Raw genomic sequence first — 27617 nt, 5'->3', positions numbered from 1 at the left:
TACATGAAAAACCCAGTGAAAATAGGCGGTAGACTATATGCTATAAACGGTGAAAATGTTAAAGTGGTTTTTCGTTTACAGTGCCTTACGGTAATTGAAATGCTAATTTATACAGTTTTTCACCAAAATTTGTGTGTGAATGTTAGTTTCTTAAATATGAGAAAAACCAAGACTATAGACTCCTTCCCCATTGCCAACCGACAAACGCTGTGTACACAGCCCTGCAGCAGATCAGCGTGTCTTTCTGTTTCTGTCACTGGTGTAAACAATGGAAAGCAGTATGGAGTTCAGTGAAAATGTTATGGTGATTTTTTTTTTGTAGTATATTTCCTACTTATTCAGTCTCTCTTTCAAACTCGGAAGAATAATTTGGAACAATGCTTGACCACAGCTCGGACAGTCGGGCGTTTTTTTGTGGTGGCATCTTACGGGTGAAGAGATCAAAAATTGGCACGTGCACCTGGATGTTGTATTTTCATCACTGCCAAACAGAGAGGATAAATACCCCAGACCGCTGCAGAGTCATTTCCAACAGGTGTGAATGTTGATTTTCACATTTCCCATTACATACAAAGCCAGATGTTAGCAGCTGTGAGGTTGTTTTTTTGTTGTTGTTTTTTTTTTGGTGCAGTGGAAAAGCGTCTTTATTTCCAGATTTTAGGATTCATTCTTGTACCGCTCTCTTCTGAACTTCATTGACGTGTAACCTTCATATGATTCATCAACTGGACTGCACGAGTTGTAGCAGGGTGTGCTCATTCTTTTGAGTTCTTTTGCTTGATACTAAGTAGTAATTACCCTCCCAGGTGTTACTAGGTGTATCAGTTTAATGTTGCAATATCTTGTTTGGAGCAAACTCCCTGTGTGACAAAAAACAAATCTTAAATGCCAGAAAGCTTAAAAGATGTTTTCATACATTTAAAATCTGTGTCGGCTAAGACCTTCCTCTTGTTCTTTTTATGACAATGGCATACTATACGCCTGAGGTGAGAAAGTTTTGCACCTAATGCAACTGCTCCACCCCTCTCTCCACTCCCATTGGCTGAGTGCCAGCGAGAGGCAGGGTGGAGCATTCACGTCATGTTGAGTGTTAGTATTCAGGTGAGACAAGTTGACCGGTGGTGTTTCGAGAGAATGATGCGTTTATTGGCGTCTGATTGTCAGCTTGTGGTGTGTAATAGTGATCTCAGTGAATCAAAGACAACAAGACAGATGCTCAGTTAAGTTACTGGTTTGTTAAAGCTAGTCACACCAATCTGAAATATTCCACTACAACAGCCCTGCAATGAATACTACATGACAATCATTTTTCATTGAAATTGTTTTAGAGAGGTGTTGCTTTAGCATCTTTTAAGTTGTTGCTATGAGATTGCACTCAGATACAATGAGACATGTTTCTTATTTGTAGAGCGCAGATAAGATGTATAGAAAAACATTTTATGTAAAACAATACCATTTTACAACATTCCAAAAACAACCATAAAGTTGAAACAACTCTCTCTTGAGTTTCAATAAAAATCTGAACTTTCACAATTTTCACAAAAGTTGGATTTAATACAGAGCTGCATATTAGACCACATTAGTTTTAGGGGGGTGTATTTAAATGGTAGCTGGACTTGTACTTGTGCCTTTCTAGTCTTTCGACCACTCAAAACGCTTCAACAGTACGAGTTATGTTCACCCATTCACACACAAATTCGTATGTGGCTGAGGCTACCGTACAAGTTTCCACATGCTACTCAATTAACCATTCATTCACAGTCACACACAACACAACATCTATTACACATCTGTCCATCCTGGAAAAGGATCCCTCCTCAGTCCAGAGCTTTCTACCATTTCTTCTCACATTTTCTGGCGGAGTTTTTTTATCCACTGTGAGGGTCCAAAGACCCTCACATCATATGTTGTAAAGTTTGTGATTTTTGTAGGCTTTATAAATAAACTGGAGGATCTACATCATACTTTAATCTAGCTTTAAATGCAGCTACAACCTCACGTACAGAGGATATGTCCTCGCCGCAGCGGCTGCAGATCGAGTCCGGCCTCGGCCTTTGCTGCATGTCATCCTCTCTCTCTCTCCCCTTTTAAACTTAAAACGTCCTATCTTGAATAAAGGCAAAAGCCAAAAAAAAAAAATCTTAAAACAATAAAGATAATTTCCTTACCAATATACAGTGGTTTAAGAATTACATATCTCGCATTTTAAGTAAAAGTACTAATACTACATTGTAGAAATACTTGTGAAGTAAAGTGTTTCCTGTCGTTTTATTATTATATATTATTTTTTTGGATTAAAGTTACTCTTCCTTAATGTGTATGTTGCATTTTACTGCTGTAAATGTTCAAGGTTATCAAGGTCATTCTTAATACTACTGCTTAGAAAAACACTTAATCCATCAGTTTATCAGAGACAAAAAATCTGCAAATTTGGAGATACATGGTTTTCACTGGACAGGAAGGAAAATTGTAATCTAGAAATAACTAATCAGACAAATGTATTTAAATAAAAAGTGCATTGTTTGACTCTGAAATGAAGCAGAGAAGACGTATCAAGTTGCATAGAACAGAAATACTGAAGTAAAGTACAAGTACAGTGCATGAGAAAATGTACTTGAGTACATTTCAACGCTGCTAAAGTACAGGACCTTTACCCCAGCATATACAGGTATTGTTCTGTCAACATAGTCAATTCCCAGGACACTGAAATATTACATTCTCCAGAAGAGGTTTGGTCACTCAGATTGGACGGACATCACACTCCCAGCTCATGTGACAAATCTCGCTCTGCTGTATTTTCAGAATGCACCATACACAAATAAAGTCATTATTCAAAGTGATTTTTTGCGGTCTTTTAACATTTAAAAACAAAGAGAGGCACTCCCGCACACTGTTCTGCTTACTGCTGACATATTTATTGAGTCTTCTAACATTTAAACTGTCACTATCAAAACTGTGTTAAATTAATGCCTTTGAGGCCGCAGTAAAGAAAGTTTGAGCTTCAGTTTCATGTGTTTTTCTGTGGTGCAACTTTTTATCATGTATTTGTCCTGCATCACATGGTACTGTGGAAACCACCAATTCACCTTTTGAACTTGTTTTTTTAAATTCTTTACACATAAAAACATACAACTTAGAGGAGAGGCATAAACAATTGCACTTGTTTTAACATTTAGCCTTTTCATGTCCATTCTCTTCCATTGTTATAAAATACTTAATAACAATAAATCTCATAAAACATAAACAAGAGCAACAATAACAATAAGTTTTAAAGCCAAAAATACTTTGTGGCTTAAATTGTGCGAAGAAAACAAACAAGTTTGATTGGAAAATAAAACAATAAACCACATAGAAATACTACCAAGAAAAGAGAGATGACCAGAGTTCTGGCATTTCTTGTATGAATGGTGACCATCTTATCAAACCTATCCCTTCTCAGTAATCTTGCTGTGACTCTTTTCATAATAAAGACCTTTTTTTACCCTGTCTCACCATTGCATTATGCTGGGGGTTACAGTAGTATAATAGAAGTATTCCCAGAATGAAAAATGCTGGAAAGTTATACCCAAAATCTATTTAATCTCCTTTTGAACCTTTTTTTCCAGAAATCCATGAGCTACGGGCAATCCCAAAAAATATGAGTGAATTCCCCCACAAATCCACAGCCTCTCCAGCATAGTTCAGATGTACTAGTGCTATACTTTGAAGTGATACACTGAGTACTAAAATACAGCATTTTCAAATTCCAATCAAATTTTCCTCTATTTTAGACAGTTAGTTTATGCCCTGCTTTGAATGTTTTGTTTCACTTGTCATCTGTTAGTATAATATTTATTTCTAATTCACTGTTCCTTGACTCCCATATTGTTTTAATTAGATTCATACCGTAGTGCTTTACACCGTCATGATAAAACATTTGCAGTTCCTCTAGTTTGAATGGTGTTTTGCAATCATTCTCCCAAATTCTTATGTTTCAAAGGTAATGTCTAAATTGTAGAAATGTATAAAGGTCATGGGCTGGCACATTAAATTACTTTGTAAGTTCCTCAAATGACATCATGGTTTCTTCATTGAACACTTGTGTGATAACCCCACCCATTCACCTTTGTGCTCATAACATTTTGTTGTTAGACGCCTAAATCCCATGAATAAGAAATTATTGTTCTTAAGCAAATGCTGTAATTAGCAATCAAAACTGACGAAGGTTTTGCATGATGAAATGTGAGCTTCAATACCAGACAAATGTATCACAGTTAATTAGTAGAAACTAATGGTCTAATCATACAAGATAAAACCGATACTGTATTTTCTCTCCCACACACCTTTGACCATGGGGAGTAAAAGTTTCATGTATCCTGGCAACACAAACTTTTGTCCCTCCATGTTTTTCTGTTAAACAAACTCACCAACGCCTACATGCACACTCGCTCCCACAGTCCAGTGTGCAGCTGATTGTTGATGCACTCTTTGGGAATTTCACAGGCACGGATGAAGTTTTACAGATGAGTGAGAAAGTTGGTCCAACTTTCTCACTGTGATAATTTTTTTGTTTTTTTTACTTGATGTCAAAATGAAATGACATTATACCATACTGCAAGTCAAGATGGGAATTTTATCCTATCAAGGGCGTAGGTTTCTTTCGGTCCTGGGTGGCAATACATATAAAATGAGGGGTCCTTTGCCAGAAAATTTTAAGCATCCAACACTTAATTTCCAGTAATTTTTTTTTCCTGTAAATTTTTATGCACCAATTTGTACCTTTTCTGCATCAATTTATAGTGTACATTTTTGATTTGGTAAAATAAATGCCCTCTGTTTTTACTGGGGAGACAAATGCATGTAATAGGGGACTGTTCCTTATTTATCAGACTGGGGAGGTAGCTGGGGTGTTACTTTGTTTTTGTTTTTTAAATATACATATCATGACCTTCACCATAGTTACAAATATTTTTCCTTGAGCCCGCCCCCCCCGATAAATAACCATATTTTACAGTTTCTGTCTATGATAAATGACGTGATTTTGCAGCTGTTTTAATAAAACATGGCTTTCAAGCCCACCTGTGGATTTGGGGGTTCTATAGGCACTTTATTTGAAAATATATTTGAAAATATATTTGAAAAAACACATATATTTAAAGTTGAACGTCCCTCAACAAGCCAAATAAAAAACATAACTCCCTCCCCAGTGCTTAAAAAAAATGTGCCTCCCCTTTTTTGCACAACCCCCTCCCATCTTATAAATAACAAACACTCCCTAAATCTCTTAATATTAAAAACACACCCGCAAATCCTGCAGTGAAGGACGGTGTATACCTCCCTCAAAAAAAAAAAAAAAATCATAATAAAAGCTTGTCTGTCTGGTTTGGACACATTTTTGGTCAGTTCTGGAGTGATTGCCTCTCCCTCCAGGCTGCCTTTTTTCCGGTGTAGTCAGAGACAATAGGTTGCACACAAGAATTACAGTTATGCACACAGTGGACACAGTGGACACAGCCACCTCCTTTCTCCGCCTGTTATCAGCGGTAGTTTGAGAGCAAGCAAAAGGAGAGAGGAACCGCCTATTGCTGTAAAAAGTTCTTCCCACCGCCCGGAAGGGACAAAGTCTGTACGTAACCAACGCAGAGTATACATAGAGTCAAGTGGACGCGATTTTACTTCAACGGGAGGATTACCAAAGTTTGTATTTTTCTACCGGATGGCTCCACCGCTGAGATGCAGCATTTTTATCCTGCTGGCGTTTTTTCTAACGGTAAGTACCAAAGTGATTCATGCTCTTCACAATGTTACATGTTCATTATCATATGTAGAATATCGGATTTCGACAGGTGTGGCTATTTTGTGGTGAGGTGTTTAGATCATCGGGTACAATTGTTGTGTAAAACATGGGGATTGCTGCTAAATTAACGAAGTAACTGCGTCGTTTGTTTTCATGGACCCTCGTACTGTGTTGGAAGGTCATGAAAACTGCGCTGTCTTTATTTCCTCTCCAGCAAAGCAGCTTTCCATCATTGTTTCCCTTTTGTGTCGCGATAAGGTCTTTATACCATGTCGATTTCCCTTGATAAATACCTCACGTCCAATTAGAGGATGTTTTATGATAGGTAGGATCTAGATTGTAATATGGAAGATGATATTAATCATCTTCCATATGTTTTTCAAAGTTATGTAGACTTTTCAAAGTTAAAAAGAGGATGGCATATATTTAACGGTCCTACATTATGCATATTTTCAGATTCCTACCTTTATTTTGCTTGCTTTTACATGCTTTCTCACACTGCCTCTTTTTAATAGAATAGAGTTGAATACATATCTTTACCGACTACTCACATGGAAATTTGTCTTCAGCGTCACGTATACTGATAAAATCTCATAAAAAAAAAAATCTTGGCCATGTGTTAGAATAAAGCCTGCCTCCTGAAAAAAGCCCAGTCGTTTTGATAAACCAGATTCTATTGGAAAAAAAAAGATCATTCGCGTTTTTAGCATCGTTTGAGCACAAATTTAGTTGTTTTGCTAAAATTCCAAGTGGATTTAATTTCTCATTATGTATAGGAAATTATGTGTAGACCAATTCCGTCTGTGAATGATGAATGAGGAGCAACATTACTACGTCATCTAATGTTTTTAATTATTAGTAATAATAATCATGTTTTCCTCCCTCTTTGTTTACCTGCAGCTTGTTCCCATGGTGACAGAAGGAAAAGGGTCAGTGTTACAGAGACAGAAAAGAGAATGGATCACAGCTCCCAGACAACTGCATGAGAACCGAGATTACACCGGCTTGGCGAGTATCGCTAAAGTGTGTACTTTTTAATTTTTTTTCTAGAGAATTTTATTTTAACCAAATATCTTAATTCATAGTCATGCAGATACTGTATGTTGGCACATAAATGTACTATTCCTTACAGTAATTACAATATTGTCTAAGTGCAAATCCCATCTGACTTGTTTCATCCTCACGTCACTTTTGCTGCTTAAAATTCTGATTGAGTTTGTATGAAAGTGACTCTCCAGGCGCTGGCACACTTCCCATGTTCATAATGAGTCAGTTAAGAAACACGATGTGACAATGAGCAGCTTTGTCTGAAGTTTAGACACACACTCACCTGCCTGTTGTTCTAAGGCTAGTCTAGTTTCATATGTCAGCTAAATAATGATTTAGGTTTTAGGATTTTAGTCACGCTGCAATTATTGGATATCATTAAATGAGCTTGGCTTTGTGTTTTTTTCTTTAACAACAGTGTTGATGGCATATTTCAGTTTTAGAATAACAATGGATGTAAAAGTAGCAGTATCACAGTATAAAAATACTTCATTAGATGTAAAAAGTCCTTGTTCTAGAATTTCATTTAGTATCAAAAGTAAGTGCTCATAATGCAGAGTTGCTACTCTCAGTCTAATAGTATGTTATTATTGTATAATTATTATTGATGTATTAATATGAAAGTGGTACTCAGATGCTGTAGTTGGTCTAAGTGGAGCTAATTTTGACTATTTCACAGTTCAATCCATAACAATTTATCATATTTTGTAATCTAATCATATGTTTTGCACACAAGATCTTAATTTGGAAGTAAATGTAGCAAATGAGTAGTCCAGTATTTCCCTCTGAAATGTAGTGAAATGCAAATATATAGTGGTATAAAATTAAAATTCTCAAATAAAGTACAAGTACCTTAAATACTTGAGAAAATGTATTTAGTTACTTTCTTTACTGCACATTCACATCATCCAGTGGTTGAATGTAACTAAGTACATTTGATCAAGAACTGTACTTGAGTATAATTTTTAGGTACTTCAATTTTCTGCTTCTTTATATTTGATTTATACTACTCCACTACATCTAACAGAGAAATATTGTCATTTTTACTCAATTTAACAACTGTAGTTACTTGTTACTTTACATAGTCAGATTATTATTATTTTCATTACAAAATATAAATCACTTCAAGTATTACATAGTAAACTACTCAGCAGTATATAAAGTAATTCAAATGCACTCCAACTATACCAGCTCCAATGTTAAATTGATGAACACATCAATGCATAAATTATTATAATCCAACAGTATTATGTATATTATTCTGGAATGGGTTACTCTGCATAATGATTACTTTTACCTTTGGTAGCTTAAGTATACTATGATGCAAATACTTTTGTACTTTTACTTTAGTACCTTTTTAATATATATGTTAATATATAATGTAGGACTTTTACCTGTAACAAATTATTTCTACATTGTGGTACTGTAATGTTCACTCTACTAAGTAGAGGATCTGAATACTCATACAATACAGTTAATCACTGTAAATAAGATTTCTTTGCACCTTTTCTTTAAAGATCTTAGATTAATGGAGGTTGATTCATTTTGTCTATTTATTTTTCAGATTCGCTCTGATAAGGAGAACTTCACAAAGATATTGTATTATCTATCGGGGCCTGGTGTTGACCAGCCCCCTAAAGGAATATTTGGTGTCGATGTTAACACTGGCTTTGTGAAAGTCTATTCCATTCTGGACAGAGAAGTGACCCCCTTCTTTCATGTAAGAGCATTTAAACATCCTCTTTTAAAAATCAAGAGCATTTGCAGTCTCACCCTCAAGGTGTACGTATACAGGAGACAGTAACGTAGTTCTGATTTCTCTTTTTGTAGTTAAAAGGTGTGGCAAAATTCACCAACGGGAGCCGTGCTGAAAACGATATTGATCTTAAAATTACTGTTTTGGATGACAATGACTGTCCACCGGTCATTATAGCACAACAAGTCGGATCTGTTTATGAATCAAGTGAAGCAGGTAGTTTAAGACAGCTACAGTATATTTGTGAATGCAAAACATTTTTACCAGCACTCACTGAACTGATATAATATTTCATTCCCTTTGGTGATTCCTAGGTACTGTTGTGATGAAAGTGATAGCTACTGATGCTGATCAAGAAAAAACGCTCAACTCTCAGATTGTCTACAGAATTTTGAGTAACACGGCTGGGATGTTCACGATCAACTCTCAGACTGGAGAAATCCTGGTTCGACAGAACACTCTGGACAGGGAGGTGAGGCACTTTTTTTTTAACCTGAACCACACACCATATCAACATGCTCTGTTTTCTATCATAAACATAATTTCTTGTCAGCTGTTGAATCCTATTCAAGAAGCATTCAGTACATTTTTAGCCATTTTTAACCTAATATTAAGACTGAATCCTGCTTATGTACATCAAGAAGTTTTACTTGTCAATGAACTGTATATCTGGTCTGTATTTTTAGAAACAAGATACATATACGTTGACTATACAAGCTTCAGACTTGGGTGGACAACCTGGTGGAAATACAGGAACGGGAGAAGTTGTGATCAAACTTATGGATATAAATGACAATATTCCAACCCTGGAAAAAGAATCGGTAGGTGTGACACAGTTATCAAAACCAACACTTACGTTCTTCTTCTTCCTTTTTTTTAATGATATTGTTCTAAAGCAACTGTTGGTGTGTTGCAGTATGAAGGGAGTGTGCAGGAGAACACTGTCAATGTGGAAGTAATGAGGATTAAAGCCGTTGACATGGATCTGATTCACACTGACAACTGGCTGGCTGTCTATGAATTTGTATCAGGGAATGAGGCAGGCTATTTCACCATCACTACAGATTCCAAGACCAATGAAGGAATTATCATGATCAACAAGGTAAAATATGGTAGATTCATTTTAAAGGACTGAAACTGTAAACGGCTTATGACTTTACAACAAAATTGCATATTGTATTACCTTTGAATCTGCAGGCCTTGGACTATGAGGAACTAAAGATGCTTAACTTGGAGGTGGCTGTTTCCAACAAAGCAGATTACAATGTGATTGGGCCCATACCCCAAAAACCTTACCCTATTAAAATCAATGTGATCAATGAAAAAGAAGGCCCCCGATTCCAACCAACTGTCAAAGTAGTGACTCTCTCTGAGGACCACACCTCTGTCTCCATCAACGAAGTCATCGCCAACTACGCGGCTATTGACAGTGACACGCTAAAGACGGCCACCAACGTACGGTAAGGCCACATTGTGAGAGATGCTACTAAACAGCAGATGAAAGAATATCTATCTTTGCATCTCTAGAATGATGTGTTTAGCTTGCTTTTGTGTCCTCACTTGTGGATTTTTATACTCATAGGTATGCTAAAATCAAAGATGATGACAACTGGTTGTTCATTGATGAGAAGACAGCGGATATCAGGCTGAGAAAACTGCCTGACCGAGAGTCCAAGTTCTTGATCAATGGAACATATTATGCAGAAATTATATGTACCAGCAAAGGTGAGTTCTATAAAAATTACAGTTGTTTTTTTTTCCAGTGGACTGATATGGGGCACATTATTAATCTCTCTTTGATTGGCTTTCAGAGACACCCTCAAAAACCGCCACAGGGACTATAGCCATTCAGGTGGAGGACTTTAATGATCACTGTCCAAAACTGACTGCTACAACTCCGACCATGTGCCTCGACAATGAAGTGATCTATGTTACGGCCGTAGACGAAGACGAATTCCCAAACTCTGAACCATTTGAGTTCAGTGTAATTGAGGGGGGTAGCAAGACAAAATGGACAGTGGAGCATCTTAATGGTAAGATTGCAGTTACTGTGCAGCTTTGCAAATTTCTGGCAAATCACGGTTCAACTGCTGCTTTGATTAGTTAGTTTGTGATATTTTGTGTCTTTTGTGGATCCAAACTAACCCTTTAAAATGCCAGTCACACCATAACACAACAAAAAAACTGACAGTTTGGAGTACTTTTTTCCCTGTCTTTTAAGAAAGAGATAAAACTCCTTCATTTTTTGTTAAAAACCACTGTATGACTTAAAGGGAAAGCAGTTGAACTAACATACATTTTTAGGATGCTAAAATACATTTTCTAGCTGACCCCACCACAGTGGTAGATTGCTTAGCTTCCATGTGGGACTCCAGCGTGCTTCTTCAAACTGGGTGCTTGCCGACTCTATTGTATGTAATAAACTGTCTTTGGATAATTACCTCATACAACCCCACTTAAAAAAATCAGAACTATGCCTTTAACTCCAAAATGTTAGATTTCCAAAGATCCGCAAGCAGATTGTGATCATATTTCAAGCTCCAAAAACACCTTACCAGGGGTGTTTTGCTCAAAGAATGATTGCAAAAATAATTGGAAAGCACTTTATATTTGACTGCATTCCACTTTAATGCAATAGAAACGTTCAAAATTGCGCATATGTAATTACTGCCATGGGTTACTGAGACACTCAAACCAAATGGAAGCATTGTTAATTTTATCAGCCTCATCTCTGCTTTTCCTGCCATGACAAGTTAATATCTGTTGTAAAAAAAAAAAAAGATCTCTTGGTTTCACCACTTGTGTATAAAGAAAGGAAGTACGTTACTTTCAAAATGTGGGTCTCATCTTTCCTCAGGAACCACGGCCATTCTGCGGGACCATGCCAAATTGTGGCCAGGTACATACAAAGTGTTGGTGGAGGTCAAAGACCAGCAGGGAAAGTCATGTGCTGATGTCCAGATTATGGATGTAACTGTGTGTACTTGTGATGACGCCACTAAAACCTGTATCACCCGCACTACAAAGACTGCGCATTTTGGAGCTTCAGGTGTCCTGCTCATGCTCCTGGGACTGCTGCTTCTGCTCTGTAAGTACTACGCATATCCTTTCTCCACCTGGTTGGTAATTTTATGTGAATCCCAAACTTTCCTCTACGAAGTTGGCTAACCTGACATGTTGCCGCATGCACTGAGAGATTACCACAAAGAAGCTGTTTATGACTCTTGCATGCATTGCACAAGTATTTGCAATGTTTACCCACAAATTGAATCCCTATTTAATGAAAGTAATTCACTGATTGATGGTTGAACTGTATGACCTTTTTGAGAATTTTTGCTCACATGGTGGGAAACTTGTATTTTTCAGTGCTGCCCCTCCTGCTGCTGTTCTGCCTGTGTGGAGGTGCCGCAGGAATTGGAGATTTCAAGGCCATTCCATTTGATACGAAACAACAGCTCATCTCTTATCACACTGAGGGGCAGGGAGAAGACAAGGTACTCTGATTAGTATACAATATTCAGATAAACGAGTTTTAAAATGAGTTTACCAAATTTGCCTGAAATGCTGCATCTCTGACAGGATATACCATTTTTCTCACAGGAAGTTCCTCTTCTACATGCCCCAGTGGATCTTGGTGGTGGCTCGATGAATGCCAAAAACGTCAATACATTTGACGAAAAGGGGTACCTGGGAGGAATGGCTGAATTAGGAGGTGCAGCAGGTGCAGGAGCAGCCTTGGGTGGCGCCATAAATCAATCCACCTTGACCACCGAAAACATGCACCTGTACAACCAGTATAACCAGTCTGGTGGGCAGGTGGGAATGGACTTCAGAGACGCTGGTGGGATGATGACAGGACAAGAAAATCTTTATTCCAGATACAGGACTGGGGCCTTTGATGGCATGGCTCTCTCTGATCAGTTCCTGTGGGATTATTATTCAACTGTGAGTACATAAAACATCCAAACGTAATGGTTAGAATTTCAAATTTTAAGTTTGTTTTTAATACAAAAAAATATTCTGGTTCTATTTATTTGCAGAAATCTAACCATGCCGCACTCCAGTCCCAGCAGAAGGATGGTCTGCTGGTCTATGACTATGAGGGTCAAGAGTCCCTGGCGGGTTCTGTAGGCTGCTGCAGCCTTCTTGAGAATGATAATGACCTTGCCTTCCTCGATGACCTTGGGCCTAAATTCAAAACCCTAGCTGAGATTTGTCAGGGGTCAGCCTTGTTGACTGAGTCTGTAGATGCAGGAGTTTCTATCTCTCCACCCAGACCAGTATCTTTTGACTGGCCCTCCACCTCCACCCACACACACATCAGTACTCACACAGAAACGGTCAGGGACAGGGACCATGTCAATATAAACACCCTCAACACCTCCAATGTAGCATCTGGATCCTCCACCATAGTGCAGGAGGAGAAAATCACTGAGAGTGCTGAGGCTTCAGCCACTGTTCCCAGGGTTCATGTCCAGGACAAAATTGTGATTCCCAGTCAGACGCTGCTCGTACAGCAGCCTGGTATGTACTATGCTGCCACGCCCATGTATGTTGTCGATCCAAAGCCCCAAATGGTGCTTGTGGCAGGGGGCACCCAGCAGGCAGTGGGTCAAGTAGGCCATGCTGGGATAAGTCAGGGTGTGGTCCAGGTTGGTGGCCTGCAAGGTTCTCAGGGTGTAGTCCTTGTAGATAGGCAAGTAGGAATGGGAGGAGTGACTGGGCAGCTGGTACAAGGCCTCTCACAAGGAACCCTCTCCAGGTCCAGACAAGTGTTGGTGGTGGAGAATGGGTCCTCAGGTGGAGAGCAAGGTGTGCACTTAGCACAGGGTTTTGGTCAGACAGTACATGGCTTTGCAGAGCAGGGTTTGGATGTCAGAGGTCGAGGTTTGAAGACTCAGACTCAGAGTTTTTCACTGGCTTCAGGCGGTTCTACAGGTTCAAATGAGGACTTTGCTCTGACAGCCACACCCAAATTGCATGGAAGCCAGAAAGTGGTTGTGCAACGCAAGAAGGTCTCTGTCACAGAGAGAAATGTTTAATCTGGTACAAGAGCATTAAGCAATCCTTTTGCTCTGCATATGCACAAAATATACACTGAAATATATAGTCTCAGCAAAACCTAATATATATTTCAGTATACTAAAATATATTACAGTATATATGTGTTCATACAGATGGATTGTGATAAATTTGGGTAAAACTGGTAAAAGGTGAGTTAAGTCTGTATGACCAAAAGTGCAATACTGTAAGTCTTCTAGAGATAACACGACTGCTCATAGTAGTTTGCATTGGATTTCCATACTAATGCTGTTTAAGGAAATGACTGCCAGTGTTGATACCAAACACTGCATTCATTTCTCATATTACTTGATGCAATTAGGCTCTGCCAGCAGTAGTTGTTTTCCTGTACTACACAGTGTTTGAGTAAAGCACAGAATAGGGACAAAGAGGCATTACATGAATTCTATTGTTACGCCCCAGCAAATGGAAAACCTTTGCACAAAATTAGGTGTGATTCCCCTGTAACTCTACACCCAAGAATGACCACTGAGGCACTATATGACAACTCCGAAGAAGCACTGTGTTTATTTCAGGTGCAAAACTATCATGACTTCAGGGAGGAGCAGCCAAAGTAAATACCACAGCACTAAACAGTAAATACTCTGACCTTCTCTCAATAAGAGAAACTGGAAAAACAGAGTACAAACAAAAAGGTTATCCACCCCTATAGCTATGATTGCAGCTGCAGTATGTCAGTGTATAGCTCAAAGTTTCACAAGTTTGTTATAATGTATCTAGAAAATTATGTAAAGGCCAAATATCTCAGCAGTGGGTAAATAGTCATGTCATTGGTATGGATTAAAATCGTATTTTTGCTCTTCTAGATAAAATAAGAAAAACACAAAACATGGTGCTCATGGACCCCTCATTTATAGTCACTTGCCAAAAGTCCTGTTGAAATGACTGTAATTATACCGTTAGTAGTTAGTCTTGAGAGGCACTATGATTTTGAGAGTAACTAAAGATGAGATTAAGTTTCTGTAACTACTTTAACATCGCATGTAGGCCTTGAACATGAGATGATGTGTTTTGAGGACAGTGTTTTCATGGTGTTTTTTGGGTTGTATTTCATAATATTTTAGCTTTAGCCATGTCGTAAGCAGCTCTGCTGACCTTTAGATTGCTGAAGTTATACTGTAACTATTCAGGAGCTGTTAAATGAGTTGCATGAGCTTGGAACATAGATAAATGCTGTTTGTACTGTAGACCTGGTGAAAGCACAGAAGAACTAAAGCCAAAGTGTTTGAGTGATTTAGTGCACCAATATGGGAGCAGACTGCTTTTTTATCAACAGACAACACAGTCAGCAAAAATTTTCAATTTTATTTTTGCACTGTTTTTATTAATTCTACAGAATATATGTGGTTTTCTGAAAAGTACTCTTGCAGTATGCTAAGTGTTAACTCCAAAAGTGCCAAAACTGTTAAAAATGTGTACAGTAGCTGATGTCCCTGTTTTTACGAATGTATATTGCGCCATAATTACCAGATAGGCTTTTAATACGCTGTTTTTATTGTGTGTTTATGTGTTTGTATAGAGGTAGCCTAATTTGGGTTTGTGGTGTATTCGAGAATGAGCTTGCCAAGCACTGAAAACATGTGGTGAACTGATATTTCTGTTCTAGCTTTCTGTTCTGTCTGTTGTCACCTGTAGTTTCTAAAATGCAATATGAATATAGCATAGATTGCATTGGAACAGTGCAACACTAAAGCAGCACTATTAGACAGATAAGGATTTCCTCTTTTTTTAAGTTTTGCACCTCCTGTTGTGATAAAATTGAATTTTAAAAAAGCAGTTGTATTGACCCATATTTCCAAATTTCAAATATGTTTTATTTAAAATGTATGAGAATAGCAGAGGAAAAATGTAACTGGATGATACTGCATGTAGTGTGTAGGTTTAAAGACATCTTTACTGGTGCAATGTTTCCGTCATCTAGCTTTCAACAGGAACGGCATCATTCAAATAAACTGTGTATTTGTTTGCACTGCAAATCAGATGTAAACAAATACATCCTTTCTATAAGAAAGTACTGTTTCCAAAAGGGTTTTATATTGTTTTAAAGATCCGGTGTGTAAGATTCAGGGGTATGTATTGGCTGAAATCGAATGTAATATCATAAGTATATTTTCTTAAGTACATGATCTCATGGAAATAAGAATTTTGTTTTTCCTATGTACCTTAGAATGAGTGGTATATATCTGTGTAGGGAGCGGGTTCTTGTTTGTGGAGATCGTCATGTTCACTGCCATGTTTATACAGTAGCCCAGGATAAACAAACCAAACACTGGCTCCAGATAGGTCATTCATGTATTTGTGTTGGCCTTCAAGCAGTGTAAAAAAAAAAGAAAAAAAAACCCCAACACTGATATGTAACGTTAAACTGCGTTATTAATTGTTTTTACCTGTTTAAGTCACTGGGTTTGCTTGTAGTGGAGATGAGGAGACATTTGCCAAATCACATCAGGGAAAAACTCATTTGTAACATAAAACTGATTTATTGCATGTTTTTACCCATTTTAATCACCCGATCTATTTGTTTTTGAGAGAAAGAGACCACTGTGGATAATTCTGCTACCAGTGAAAACCTCCTGAACATTAAACACTGCAGGAATTTTAGACAGGGGAAGTTTCAGGTGGTTACATTGCGCAATCCTCAATGCTTGAGGCCACTTAATCCCCCTAAATCTAAGTCTAATAATGTACTAAATTTGCTAATCATAATGCCATTTCACAATAACGAACTTTTACTGTAAACTCTGTACAGGCAGAATTTGAAGAGTACACTTTAACCTTTTCACATATGCAGAACTGTGGTATTTTGTAAGATCTCTAAACAGACTTTGATGTATATTTGTTTTAATGCTAAGTTACTGTCATATACACACACAGAAAGCATCCAAACACACTGAATGTGGAGTGACAGGTTTAAGACATAAAATCCAATCCTGAACATTAAACCTACAGCATATTTTGTTGCTGGTTAAAATGCTTCATTTAGTTAGGCTTTTAGAGGATTTTGCTTCAAGCTTTTCTGAGCAAACAATGGCATCCCTATGTAGAATGGACACAACTGGTTTCTTTGTGACTCACTAAAAGAAGATTCAGTCATGCTTAGCGTAAACAAAGAAGAGAACGTAGAAAATCAGGTTTCCCTCATGGATCAGGATCCAGGTCATTTACAATTTAGGTAAAGTCTGAAAATGACCAGAGAGGTTTTAAATTAGATGTGGCTACACAAAAGCCTCTTTTCATCTTTCTAACCAGAGCTGAGCCTTACCACTTACACATTTTTTATTAATTTATTATTTTTATTTTGTTATTAGTATTCTTTTCCTTCTTTTCTTTCTTTCTTTCTTTCTTTCTTTCTTTCTTTCTTTCTTTCTTTCTTTCTTCTTTGCATTAAAGGATAAAGTCAAGTCATATGCTTCTGAGTATTGGGATGTTACTTAAAAGTAGATGCACATAAGTTTAAAAAAAAAAAGTTCTACTGCTATCTCAAATGTCAAACAACCAGTCATGCGGTAAACAGATGGGGGTATGGTAGGGGTGCTACTACTGAATGCATGTGTGAGTACTGGAGAGTGAAAGACTGAAGAAGTGTCTCAAATGGGCTGTCCAGTTGCACAGTCATTTATCAGAGCATGTCAGAAAACATAGTTTATCTTACTTTCACTAAGGTATGTGTCCTTGTGGGCAAATACAGGTTCTTAAAAACAGCAAGAATGAGTTTTCTGTTGAGTAAGGAAAAGTTAATAATGCACTGAGCAGGAACTGGTTAAAACAAAAAGCTTAAAACAAGATCCAAAAAGGACTTTTTATTGTCCAGACTTCTCATTATACCATCTTTTTCTAATTCAAAATAACCTCTGCCTATTATCTCTACTGTGCAACTGAAATCCAAAAAAGTAAGCTTTATGAACTCTTTGGTATAACCCTGCAGTTTAATTTTTTGCTTGTGTTACTGCAAAATATGCAATAACAGCATCTCATGGCTTTAAATATTTCTCCATGTATCTTATTTTGTTTGTCTCATTAACTGTTCTTTTTCTTCATTGTTGAGGGATATTTAGAGAATTTAGCCAATGTGTTATTTTATTGCTTTGGTATTATACTTGAGTCTGACGTAAACAGAAGTTTTAGCCTACTAGGACTGGGTAGCATTTAAAAAGTAATGATACCAGTTTCAAAACCAGAACCCTTGTGATACAGTTACTAGTTTAATACTTAAATGATTCGATACCCATCATGTGAATGGAAGTAATGAGTTGTGTAAAATGCCCTCAGATGCCACAGCTGTGTAGTTTAGCCATACTTTTGAACGATTTGATTGCATCTCAGCATGCAGAACTGTAAACGCTGTCAAATATACAGCACTAGACTTTGGGCTGTAAACAAAGCATAAAAATAGTCATTTAATTCTAGATCTTGGTACGAAAAGGATGGAATGCAGGTATCATTTAACTGAACAAGTTTCGATGCTACTTAGTATGGATTATTTTGGGTGATACCTTAAAAGAAGGCTGTGGCTCAGCATTTAGTGCGGGTCGTCCATTTATCAAAGAAGATCAGCCGTTCGATTTCCATCTTGTCCCGGACATGTCTAAGTAGACTTGGGCAAGATACTGAACCCGAATTGCCCCCCATACAAGTGCAAGCCCATTTACCAAAGCTATCAAGTACTAATAACCAACCATACACCATACAAACTTTAATTTAATTTATTTCAGTTTCAGACAGAGTTATTGGTGGACCCTGCATTCCTATATGACCTGGAATTCGAAAGGCTTATTATTTGAGATGGTCTGACTGACCGCGTGTTGCGGTCCGACCTGTGACTCTCAGCTCTACCTTGCAAAGATCTTTCTCTTTTTTCTCTCATGCTTCTCCAGTGTTCGTCTTCCTTCTGGGATCATCTGTTTAAAAATAGTTTTTTCTTTTTGCTACTTGTTTTTTCAATAAAAGAAACGCATTAATAACAACATTATTGGCATCTACTGCACCTTTACTGACCCAAAGGCCTGTTGTGATTAGCATTTTGCCCTGTGGCTTGAGGATAAACGTTTCTGTTTCACGACTCTTCCTGGGTTATTTTTTTGCCATCAGTCATATCAAAGCAGATGTTTTTCATCAGCTGTCAAATTGGGAATTCTTGACATGGGTGTGGCCAAAAGACTAACGTATTTCAAACCTAAAACCCCTAGAGAGTAGCTCAACAGCCTGTTTCTGCTCTAACTGCCTGAACTGCAATGTATGCTTGTCAAGACAGCCAAGCATCATATCAACAAGTTTCATCACGTCACTGTCATGGTGTGCTTTACATTCTTAGACTGTCAATGATTAGCGAGTGTTGAAATTCCTTCAGATTACTTTCACTGCTTGTTCTGTAAAAATGTATTTATTTACTGTTGCTGGGCACCTCCCTGGATTCTTGAACATGTGTCAACCTAATGCCTATCTGCAGTAAAATGCTGTAGATCAAGATTTCACAGTGGGTCCTGCACTTTTCCGAAAATTCAGACCAAAAAGACTGTTAAAAGTCAAGTTTTAGGTCTTGTAGTCACATGGTTTGGATTGACTTTTTGGTTTGACTTAATATGTTGCAAAATTTATTTTAAGCGTAGCTTTTTTCCATCGTGAAAGGATTGTTTGAAAAATTTGAAGGTATGTTTGGCCACAAGTTAATATGTTAAAGATAAAAATGGGAAATCTACATTTTTACATTGTCAACAGATACCATTAAAAGACCTGAAATAGGCTACAGTGAAGTTTCAGTGCTGTTTGTCTTTTCTACTCTGTCTGTGGAACTCAAATCCCATTCATTCCTATTAAATTTGTGATTCTTTCAAAAACAAAAATGGGCCATTTCTTGGCACAAACTTGGCAACATCATCATGTCTAAATGTGTCATTTTGTATTTCCTGTTGGATTGTTTTGTAGGAAGTGAGAATGACATGAGCAAGCTGTTGCCTAGCAATGCAATGTAATTGAAAAGGTCTTTACCTGACATTGATTTGTTTGTAGACAGGCCGCCCTGTTCTCTTGTATCCCTTCTTTCTCATCCTCTTGAAAAACAATTGGAGTAAACAGAATAAGCTGTCTTAGGTTTTGGCCATACATACAAGACTTGAAAGTACAGGTAGCAGCACTGTTGTGTTGGTTTTGTTTTTTAAGGGATTTGTTGACAATTTGAAGATATATAGAATATCATCAGACCTTGACAAAGGGATGTCTCATGCAGAGTTCTGTGGTAAACATATCACACAATACAACTAAAACAAGGACCCATATTGCAATAAGTGCAGAGCAAATTATCCACCTTTACACATCTGCAGTGGTGTAGTGTAGGGTCTATGCCGGTATGTGGAGTATACATATCTCTTTTTCTGGATGTTTACAGTATAGCCACTAAGCCACTGAAATATATAAGAGAGTATACCCACTTCCTCTTTGGTAACCTACCTGTCTAGCTAGTAGTACATCCTCATCACCAACTACCACGGCACATTTGTAAGTATTAAATGAAAACATGACATGGAGTACTGTCAGGACTAGATCTTTTATTGGAGACTTGAGACAGTGAATGCATGTTGAATGTTACAAAACTGTATTTAGGACAAGACTGTACTTATTTCTTACACCGGCAAAGCATGACTTGGAAAACCAATTACTTTAGTACTTGCATAATTTAAGGTTCTAACACCACTCGTGATCTTTGTCAGTATAAGCCATATCTATTTAGTTTTAGCTAAACAGCTATAGTTCATCATGGTCTTCACAATGTAGTTAAACACTTGCATCTCTAGCATACTTCTTATGATCTCACTGCACTGTCCAAAAACGATGAATATTTTGAGGGACTGTTTCACTCAGAGTGTCATGTCAGTGTTTTACAATCAGTGGCGTACATCATGACGGACTTCTTCTTCATCTTCTATTTCATCTTCTTCATATTCGCCCATCTCATCAGCTGTGGCATCCTGGTACTGCTGATACTCAGACACCAGGTCATTCATGTTGCTCTCGGCCTCAGTGAACTCCATCTCATCCATTCCCTCGCCGGTGTACCAGTGGAGGAAGGCCTTACGACGGAACATGGCTGTGAACTGCTCAGAGATCCTCCTGAACAGCTCCTGGATGGCCGTGCTGTTGCCAATGAAGGTGGCGGACATCTTGAGGCCACGGGGAGGGATGTCGCAAACGGCGGTCTTGACATTGTTTGGAATCCATTCAACAAAGTAGCTGCTGTTCTTGTTCTGCACACTCAACATCTGCTCATCCACTTCCTTCATTGACATACGACCGCGGAAGATGGCCGCCACAGTGAGGTAGCGTCCATGACGAGGGTCACAGGCTGCCATCATGTTCTTGGCATCGAACATTTGCTGTGTGAGCTCTGGCACGGAAAGGGCCCGATACTGCTGACTGCCCCTGCTTGTGAGGGGTGCAAAGCCTGGCATGAAGAAATGCAGTCGGGGGAAGGGCACCATGTTAACAGCCAGCTTACGGAGGTCGGCATTGAGCTGGCCAGGGAAGCGGAGGCAGGTGGTCACCCCACTCATGGTGGCTGACACCAGGTGGTTGAGGTCACCATAGGTAGGTGTGGTCAGCTTCAGGGTGCGGAAGCAAATATCGTACAGGGCCTCATTGTCAATGCTGAAGGTCTCATCGGTGTTCTCCACCAGCTGGTGGACAGAGAGGGTGGCGTTGTAGGGCTCCACCACAGTGTCGGACACCTTTGGGGAAGGCATGACGCTGAAGGTGTTCATGATACGGTCAGGGTATTCCTCGCGGATCTTGCTGATAAGCAGTGTACCCATTCCTGAACCTGTGCCTCCGCCCAGTGAGTGGGTGAGCTGAAAGCCCTGGAGGCAGTCGCAGTTCTCGGACTCCTTCCTCACCACGTCCAGCACCGAGTCCACCAGCTCAGCTCCCTCGGTGTAGTGGCCCTTGGCCCAGTTATTTCCTGCTCCACTTTGACCTGCATGATGCATGGAAAGTTTAGAGACAAATAATGGTGCCACTGTTTGCTAAGGAATACTTCATTTCAAGTTTATATGTTGTAACAAATGTTATTATCATTGGAGCGCTATAAAATTACCTATAGACATTCATAGTCCCCAGAAGATTGACCCTAATGAATTTGGTGATCACTTTTCCTCTAATGCTAACATTTATTCTATTTCAAGGCTGGCTTAAAATCCAAACTAAATGCGAACCATGGTTGACATTTTATCTCCTCAACATTAGCATGTTAACATTGTCAATGTCAGCATGCTGCCATACTGACTTTAGCATTAAGGTCATACCACCACTGTCCAAAAGTACAGCCTGACAGAGCTGCTAGCATGGCTGCAGACTCTTAGAGTTTACAGCCTGGCAATCCTAATGTTGTTCTTCTTGATGACCACTGACCTATAAAGCATTATTATATGATAACCATTGATTAGCCAATTTCTTACATCACATCCACTGCAACAATTGCATTGCAAGCGTACTTGTTAGAAACAGGGACTCAAAAATCTTATGTTATGTATTATAAATGAGGAAATCTGAAATTTTAATATCATTAGTAAATGTACACTTAGTTCTTTAGCTCTGATCTAGACAGTAATTGATATTTCTGGTGAACTATAATTCTATAATGCAGAGTCATCTTGTGGTGGACTTTATTGCCCCCTGCATCCTCACTTGTGAGCAGCACTGCAGCATCACCTCCTAGTAGATTTCTTTTTTCGCTGAGTCACCACGAGAGCTGTCTCAGTCTGACTCAGCTGCGTACGGACAAAGCATCACACTACTGGCACATCGCTGCAGAAGCTCGTGCTGGAAATATACATTGCTGCACAGTGCTCTCAGGTGAATCGAAGCACAGCTTGACAGGATATGACAGCAGCCGCTGACACACACACATATTGTGTATGTAGTTGGTTCAGGGTGACTGGTGGTGACATGGTGATTTATTGTCCACTCACCAAAGACAAAGTTGTCAGGCCTGAATAGCTGTCCAAATGGGCCGGAGCGAACCGAATCCATGGTTCCCGGCTCCAGGTCAACCAGGATGGCACGAGGGACAAATTTGCTGCCTTTGGATGTGTAAGAGCAGAAGAGAGAGGGAGAGAGAGATAATGGACGGAAGGGTGGAGTCAGATATTGACAGTCTCAGTGGGGTGATGTCACAACATTTGTAGTGAACTATGGAAAAACTCAAAGATGATTATACTCACTAAACTGATCTAAAATTATTTTAATATAGCGGACTGTTTGCTAATGTCATCTTCCAGATAAATACCCTTTTCTTTAACCCCTTGATACCGAGACAAATTGGCCTAATCTGTTTCAAAAACATGGAGGAGGGCATTGGCCAAGTCAATCCCCTGAAAATTAGCACACAAAAAAAGAAAAGAACTTTTTAAAAAAAAACAAATGTCTTGAAAAGTGCTAAAAATATAAATGCAATTAACTGTAAATGTATAATAATTAAATAATAATATATATATTTTTTATTTCTCTGTTTTACTCTTTTTTTCTGACAATTCTTTAAAACTTATTTTCAGTTCAGTTTTTCGGTTCTCTTGTCAGCTTTTTCTAATCTATCTTGCTTTTTTTTATATACTAATTTTCATCTCGCGCTGTTGTCAGCTTTCCCTGATGTCTTAGTCATCCCCTTTTTAGCTAAATTTTCAAAAGTAATCACACCAGTTTGTGCAGGTTTTAAAGGTTTAAACAATTGTGAAAAGCTTTCTGACACATCACGAGAAACTGATGTTGATCCAGGTTTCATGGGGTTAAAGGATTCTTTAACCTGTCCATCAAGCTGGATATTTGAAGACCGCATGGTGCCTTATATTGTTTGTTTCTTGCACTTTACTTTGTTCCTCTCTGTTCATCCGTGACCCTTCTTGCAAACAAACTGCTGCAGCATGCTGCACTGCTTATTCTGGACCAGTGGGGCTCACAAAGTGCTGAGCTCTGCAGAGTGCATTCAAACAAAGGTGCAATCTTGCCCTGCCCAAATTTTTTTTTCTCTCAAACTGAGTTAATGTAGCTTGTCTCTGTAAATATCTGTCAGTGCATTCTTTTACTTTGAAGAAGTTAATGGGATGTTCAGTGAATCCAAACTCAGTAGTGACCCAGTAGGTGACACTGAAGCCGGCATGTAACATGGAAACAAAGGATCAATGATGCTTGCTGCTAGGTTAGATAGTGATAGTGAATAAGCTGTTTGGGCCTATATGCACCTCCTGCACAGGCCTTTGATTTATGCAAAGCCGATGATCTCAACCCTGTCTGCACACAGAATGAGATCTGCACTGACTTGTTCTTCTACAACAAGCAATAGTTCAAAGGCTGAATCACCACACATAGAGCTGTGTGATTACTGATCCTGGTTGCCTGACTGTTTGATGCACAGCAGCCGTGAGGAGTGACACGCCATGCATTTGGAATGACCTTCAACATGCCACGCCAATGAAAAATCAGATACTGAGATGAGACCAGCGAGCTCGTGGGTCAGCTACAGAGAGACTGCAGATACCTGTGCTCCCTATAGAGAGAGACAGAGAGAGGGAGAGAGACAGAGGGAGACAGAGAGAGAGAGAGATATTTTAGCAGATTCACTGTCCTAATTTATCCCCGCACTCATAGTGGGACCTACTTTCCCCTCTGCAGCTAAATTAGTGACATTTAAATGAGGGCTGTGCAGCATTCATGCAAGAATAATGAGTAATGGATGCTTTATGTGTTAGTTAATTATTCAGATGCAAACATGTGCTTTGGTACACTTTTTATGTTTATTTTTTACCTGATGCCTCATTGTAGTAGACATTTATCCTCTCCAGCTGCAGGTCACTGTCACCTTGGTAACTACCGGTGGGATCGATGCCATGCTCATCACTTATCACCTCCCAGAACTAAGATGAGACACACATGATAATATCAATTTTAGTTGTTGGGGTCATTTAGAAACATAACACGCGCTAAAGCGCGTGCGTCGGCCCTTTTTCTGGTAATTGCGCATCTGCTCGGTGACAAAATGACACGCAGCTGATGGGCGCCACATCACTGCAGCCGCTGAGCAGCTGGACCGCACCCTGCACATGTATGACAATTCATCTCAAACTTTTACAAGAGATATTTCGTTTGAAGTGCCCAAGAAACGCCAAACTAATTAGTCAAATGTCTCATTCAAAAAACAAAACAAAAAATATCACATGGCACAATGAATTCAATTCTCCTAAATTAATTGATAATATCAATACCTTCGCCCCAATCTGGTTCCCACACTGTCCAGCCTGGATGTGAACGATTTCCCTCATGATGCGCTGCGGATGCGGGCACAGAGCGTCTCGTCTCGACTTTAGGTCCAGTCTTCAGTGTCTTGCCACTGTGTTTCTCAAAATCTGCACTTGCCTCATTTCGAGGGCGAGTGCTGGAGCCGGCGAGATAGATAAACGTGCTGCTGGTCAGATGACGTTGCACACAGCGCAGCATCAATATCCTCGGCAGCCAATAGGAGCGCGCCGGTTTGATGCAGTGGGCTCGAGGATCATGCCGCATCATCCTCCTGACATCACCCTGTCCCATGCAGGGAAATGTAGCCTGTTTTGCACCGCGCTGAGGGTTTTTTTTTTATAAAAGGCCAGGGGATTGTTTTCTGTGCCAGGAAATGTCAGACTTTAGTGTCATATTAAAAGCTATAGTTCTGCATGTGCTGCCGAACACAATGTTCAGGAGCAATTATAATCTACCTGTATGTTAACAGCCTGTTGTTTCAGGCTGAATAATATATTTCAATGCAGTGATTCAGCATTTTAACCCCTGACTATGAACTCAGACATTTTCATTTTGTAGTTTGAATAATGCAGATGCTCCTATGCCTCAAGAAAATGCCACAGCTGAACTGGGAGAACTGGGTAGGGGACCCTGGGGGCAAAAATGAGCTTTGGGCCTCTATTGAGCCTCCAGTCCCCCCAAAAACAACTAGTATCTCTGCACTGCTGCCCTGCCAGAGATCTGTTTTGTGTGCAAATTTGAACAACAATATGCAGAATATCAAATAAAATATTTCATATATTTAAATTATTTCATTTTTGTGACATACTAAACTATTGTTTTTTATGACATTTTTTAATGACATACTAAACTATCGTTTTTTATGACATTTTTTCATGACATACTATATTATGAGATGTTATGACTTTTTTATGGCATACTATACAGTAACTTTTTCTGACATATGACATACTACACTGTGATTATTTTAGGAATATTTTTTAATGTACTATACTGTCACTTTTTTTTTTTTTTTAATTATATGACATACTGTACTATGATTCATGATCTTGGGCAGGGCTCTTAGTTTGCAGGATCTGGCCATTCTCGTAACGTAGTTGCAGGGAATGCAGTTCTGGTCCAGCAGTTCAGACAGCTTGCCATCAAACTTTGTACCGACATTCTTGTTCACCAGCAGTGATGTTGCTAGGTACTAGGGGTGTAACAATTGATGGATTGATTAAATGAGTAACGATGATGTAACATCGATGCAAAGTCTAAACATCTATCCATATCTTACTCTTTCAGTTACGCCCTTATTTTGAAAGTCTGTGTCACCATCACACAGTGTCTGGCAGATGATGGTGAGCAGCCAAGAGAAAGATGCAGGCCTCCACATGCTCTCAAGTCCATGGATGTATTATAGTGAAGTCTTGATACAGCCATGGGGGCGGGGCCTCGTTCATTCCTAAGAGACGTGCTCACTGGCGCAGAAAGCAGAAAAAGCTCCTTTTCTGGGTTTAGAAATGTTTAAAATACCTGGATCTGTTGGCCCATAGAGCATGCGTAGTAGAGATTAACGCCAGCCGAATGCGGCCAAGTGTGCCCGTGTGGGTAACTTCCGCCAGTAAAGCGGTCGCCTTCCAGATTAGCGCCTCGCTAGCTTGAATGGTGGTCTAAAAAAATGTATGCTGCATAACAAAAGTTGTTCCACTTGGCCACCTTTACCTACCCTCAGCCCTTGGTGTTATGTAACAGCTGACATCACACGAAAGCCACTTGGAAAGCCCAGGGAAAGTATATATATACAGTATATACATGATTTTCTGATATAATAAGTTTTGAGTGTGATCTATATCGTGATTATCATAACTATTATTTTTAATGGGTTTATGATATCTTGAAAAACATTGTTTTCCCATGTAGCTATTTACAGATAATGTTGGAAATACAGAAATCACACAAGCTGAGCAGAACTAATATTCATAAATATTATACTAACTTCAATTAATTACATGACACTTTACTATAATCAACTATCTGCTAATAGATGAGTGGATTTTTACATGTGCATGCTGACCTGTACAGACCTATGAGATACATTAGAAGAAGTGAAACTTGATAAATGTACCTGTATTTAATTTTATTTTTTAATTATTTACCAGTTTATTCATCCTCTCTTTCTTCTGCGGTGCAACCTTAGTCTTACTTATCACTGCCCCCCACCATGGATGTATTTGTTTGCATCACATGCATAGTTACAATGCATTGTGGGTGATATAGACCTCTGAGGTGACCATCGCTGTTCCAAGGGTCGATCTCACTAAGTTCACTTCAGTTTTTCAGATTATTGGAACGGCCCTTTAGATGGCAGTGGGGAAGCGAACAAGGGCATGTGGAATGACTTTTTTAACACAGCCTTAATCTTGCAGCTCTTTTAGACTTTGCAAATGTTATCAAACCGGGTGGTTTATATTTAGACAGGGACTGAAGACATTCTGCGGGGTTTTTGGCGCTCACAAAAAATGATTTACTGATTTACAGATGTCTCTGTCCCGATGTGCAATGGGGAAAAGTCTTTCTGGGCCAGTGTGCATCACCTGACTGACCCGAACAGTGTAATTCCACTTTCGGCCACTATGTAAATTTTGCATCATCGATCTTAATTCCTGACTAGATCTCTGACTATTTTTATTTTCT

The 27617-nt window shown here is 38.9% G+C and overlaps 2 protein-coding genes across 3 annotated transcripts; one reads left to right on the top strand and one right to left on the bottom strand.

Annotated features, from left to right (window-relative positions):
* Positions 1 to 5313: 5313 nt before the first annotated feature.
* Positions 5314 to 16262, top strand: LOC121951067 (desmoglein-2-like). Its single transcript, XM_042497254.1, has 14 exons — positions 5314 to 5749; positions 6677 to 6799; positions 8388 to 8543; positions 8654 to 8795; positions 8894 to 9051; positions 9266 to 9400; positions 9496 to 9681; positions 9777 to 10039; positions 10162 to 10304; positions 10391 to 10612; positions 11437 to 11667; positions 11946 to 12073; positions 12180 to 12524; positions 12620 to 16262. Exons 1-14 carry the CDS (start codon positions 5696 to 5698, stop codon positions 13619 to 13621), a joined length of 3288 nt encoding a protein of 1095 aa, XP_042353188.1. The 5' UTR covers positions 5314 to 5695; the 3' UTR covers positions 13622 to 16262.
* A 3787-nt stretch (positions 16263 to 20049) lies between these two features.
* LOC121951777 (tubulin beta-2A chain) lies at positions 20050 to 25046 on the bottom strand. Of its 2 annotated transcripts, XM_042498242.1 has the most exons (5): positions 24905 to 25046; positions 24448 to 24556; positions 24181 to 24189; positions 22619 to 22729; positions 20050 to 21624 (listed from the first exon to the last, which is right to left on the bottom strand). In XM_042498242.1, the coding sequence occupies exons 1-5, from the start codon at positions 24959 to 24961 to the stop codon at positions 20540 to 20542; spliced, it is 1371 nt and encodes a 456-aa protein (XP_042354176.1). In that variant the 5' UTR covers positions 24962 to 25046; the 3' UTR covers positions 20050 to 20539. The 2 variants fall into 2 exon arrangements, with proteins under 2 accessions (XP_042354176.1, XP_042354177.1); XM_042498243.1 differs by lacking the exon at positions 24181 to 24189.
* Between the last annotated feature and the right edge of the window lie 2571 nt (positions 25047 to 27617).

The sequence above is a fragment of the Plectropomus leopardus genome, chromosome 12 (genome assembly GCF_008729295.1).
Source record: "Plectropomus leopardus isolate mb chromosome 12, YSFRI_Pleo_2.0, whole genome shotgun sequence".
Classification (NCBI taxonomy): Eukaryota; Metazoa; Chordata; class Actinopteri; order Perciformes; family Serranidae; genus Plectropomus; species Plectropomus leopardus.
Note: the sequence above shows the minus strand (reverse complement) of the source record. Positions and strands in the feature narration are given on the sequence as shown.

Coding starts and splice junctions, on each gene's coding strand:
- LOC121951067 (XM_042497254.1), top strand. CDS start 5,696: ATGGCTCCACCGCTGAGATGCAGCATTTTTATCCTGCTGGCGTTTTTT. Junction 6,800..8,387: donor GCTTGGCGAGTATCGCTAAA/GTGTGTACTTTT, acceptor TTTATTTTTCAG/ATTCGCTCTGATAAGGAGAA. Junction 9,401..9,495: donor CAACCCTGGAAAAAGAATCG/GTAGGTGTGACA, acceptor GGTGTGTTGCAG/TATGAAGGGAGTGTGCAGGA.
- LOC121951777 (XM_042498242.1), bottom strand. CDS start 24,961: ATGAGGGAAATCGTTCACATCCAGGCTGGACAGTGTGGGAACCAGATT. Junction 24,557..24,904: donor GGAACCAGATTGGGGCGAAG/GTATTGATATTA, acceptor GTCTCATCTTAG/TTCTGGGAGGTGATAAGTGA. Junction 21,625..22,618: donor GCCTGACAACTTTGTCTTTG/GTGAGTGGACAA, acceptor TGCATCATGCAG/GTCAAAGTGGAGCAGGAAAT.